Source organism: Mandrillus leucophaeus, unplaced genomic scaffold (genome assembly GCF_000951045.1).
Source record: "Mandrillus leucophaeus isolate KB7577 unplaced genomic scaffold, Mleu.le_1.0 Scaffold78, whole genome shotgun sequence".
Lineage (NCBI taxonomy): Eukaryota > Metazoa > Chordata > Mammalia > Primates > Cercopithecidae > Mandrillus > Mandrillus leucophaeus.
This window is the reverse complement of record NW_012108474.1, coordinates 643428-645561: the sequence shown is the minus strand read 5'-3', so window position 1 is coordinate 645561 and position 2134 is coordinate 643428. Positions and strand designations below refer to the sequence as shown.

The 2134-nt window shown below is 65.0% G+C and overlaps 1 protein-coding gene across 1 annotated transcript in view; it reads right to left on the bottom strand.

The window, feature by feature from the left end:
• The window catches only part of PIGQ (phosphatidylinositol glycan anchor biosynthesis, class Q), a 19347-nt gene that overhangs the window by 8114 nt on the left and 9099 nt on the right, over nucleotides 1-2134 (bottom strand). The window contains exons 5-7 of the mRNA XM_011967010.1: nucleotides 1982-2108; nucleotides 1258-1338; nucleotides 529-643 (exon numbers count right to left, since the gene is read on the bottom strand). Coding sequence (XP_011822400.1) covers nucleotides 529-643; nucleotides 1258-1338; nucleotides 1982-2108 — 323 coding nt within the window. The remainder of the gene's footprint in view (nucleotides 1-528; nucleotides 644-1257; nucleotides 1339-1981; nucleotides 2109-2134) is intronic.

Below are 2134 nucleotides of genomic sequence, written 5' to 3'. Positions count from 1 at the left end.
AAAAAAAAAAAAAAAAAGCCTCCTGCAGAGCTCCACTGAAAGAAGCCAAGTGTCCGGCAAGCAGGGAAGAGCCCCAGTGAGGGACAGGCGCAGGCTGTGCTGTTGAGTGGACAGGGTTTTCCGGCAGAGCGGACAGGGTACTTGCTGGATGGTGGCCGCCTTGCTGGCTCTTAGTGCCTCTAAGTTTGCTGGGATTGGCCGACTCAGGACCCACCACACCCCTGGCCTGCAGTTCAGGCTCCCAAGCCCAGAAAATCCCAAGGCAGAAGAACAAAGGCCTGTGGCGTCGGATCGCCCGGTGTCTGACCCTGCGCCGGCAGATGAGTCTCTCTCTCCACCTCCTGGAGGCAGCTGGTCCTGCAGACCTCTGGGACTGGGAGGCCCTGTCCTCCCTGCCCACTTGCTCATGTCTACCACGGCTTCCAGGCCGGAGGCACAGCGGCCTGTGCTGTCCTTGCTTCTGCAGGGCCCACAGGTGTGGTTCCCCTCCACCCGCCCAGGGACAGCTGTCCAGTACGCAGCACTTACCCGCCAGCCTGTAGGGCCGGCAGAGCCGAAGACCCAGTGAGTACAGCGGCAGGGAGTTGATGAGGTCCACGAGCAGATGGATCAGGCCCTGCACAGCGACCACCAGGAGCCGGAGCTGTGGCAGAGGAGCGCTTAGGACTGGCCTGGCCAGACGTGCCTGGGGGCAGAGCAGCCCGACCCCATCCTGCGCCATGATGAAGGGGGCCCAGAGGCTGCAGGGCCCTGGGGAGAGCAGGGACCACACCCTGAGCAGGGCACAGAGCCTGCCATTGGGCCTTGCCCTGGAGCAAAGCTGGAGGTGGAGCAGTCGGCCCTCCCACCAGGTCAGAGGTGCCTCCCCACAGCCTTACACGCAGAGGGGATCAAGGCCTGGGGATCAGCCAGGTGCTGGAGGTGGTTCTGCTCACCTCCCACTGTCTGCCCCAGTGCCAGGCACCAGGGAAGGCGTCCTGTGTGACCCCACCTGCCGTGGGTCCTCCCACCAAGCACCCAGCTGTGTGTTTCAGGGCAGTGAGGGGGTCTTCCCGACCAGGCTAGGTCCCTGCCTGCTCCAGGGGCCAGCACACACTGCCCAGAGGGTCCTGAAAGGCCACCCACGTGGCCTGCAGCAGGAGACAGCCCGCCCCACAGCTGACAGCTCCCAGGCAGTGCTGGCAGGAACCACACAGAGCACTGCAGCCAAGCCCAGTGGCCACAGCCAGTGCCCAGGCCTGGGGGTGCTCAGCTCACCAGGGTGAATACCAGGTAGTACAGGGCCGTGGTTGGCAGGAGGAAGAGCAGGATGGTGAAGAGCAGAGTCCCGATGAACAGCTGTGGGGAGGGGCCGGCACGCCGGGCATCAGCAGGACCCCGCGCCCAGGGACGGCCCAGCGCTGCGCCCTCCCCCATCCCGGAGCTGCAGTCGGGACTCTGCGGCTTCCTGAGGGAACTCGGGACAGCCTGCTCAGAAGCAGTCCCAGTAGCAGGAGGGCTGTGTCCACCCACCCCATGGACTGGGGGACTCGCAGGGGAGACAGGTGGGGGCCAGACCAACCAAGAGGGTGCGTGGCCACACAGTCACCAAGAACACACGCTGGATGGCAGCATCCAGGCCAGGGGCTGTCAGGTGTGAGCAGGAGATGGGACAGCCAGAGCCAGCCTCTTAAGTCTGGGCACCACTAGGGCCTGTACCTGGGTCACCCCAGTCTCTGACCCAGGGCACGTCTAGGCCCTGTGCTAGCATCACCTTCAGGGCTGTGTCTGTCTTGTCTTTGTGGCCCAGGGAAGCTCTGCACCGCTTCAGAGCCCCACGTACAGCCCACACCGCAGACTCGGCACCTATCCCAGGGCCTGTGCGGGCCTGAGCTGCAGGACGGAGCAGGCTGCCCCCTTGTGGTGCCCAAGTAGCCGCGCTGGCCCGGTGGACGCAGGCCGGGGGCAGGCAGCCCCTCCAGCCAGGAACCCTGCCTCATACCTGGTCCAGGTCATAGGAACAGGAGTCCACGCGCTGGCGCAGAACGTTCCACTTCTTCCCCCGGAACAGACGCCAGAGCGAGGATAGACCATGGATCTTCAGGCAGTACAGCCTACAGGACGCAGTGCTGTCAGGCCCGGCCCGGCCCCAGCC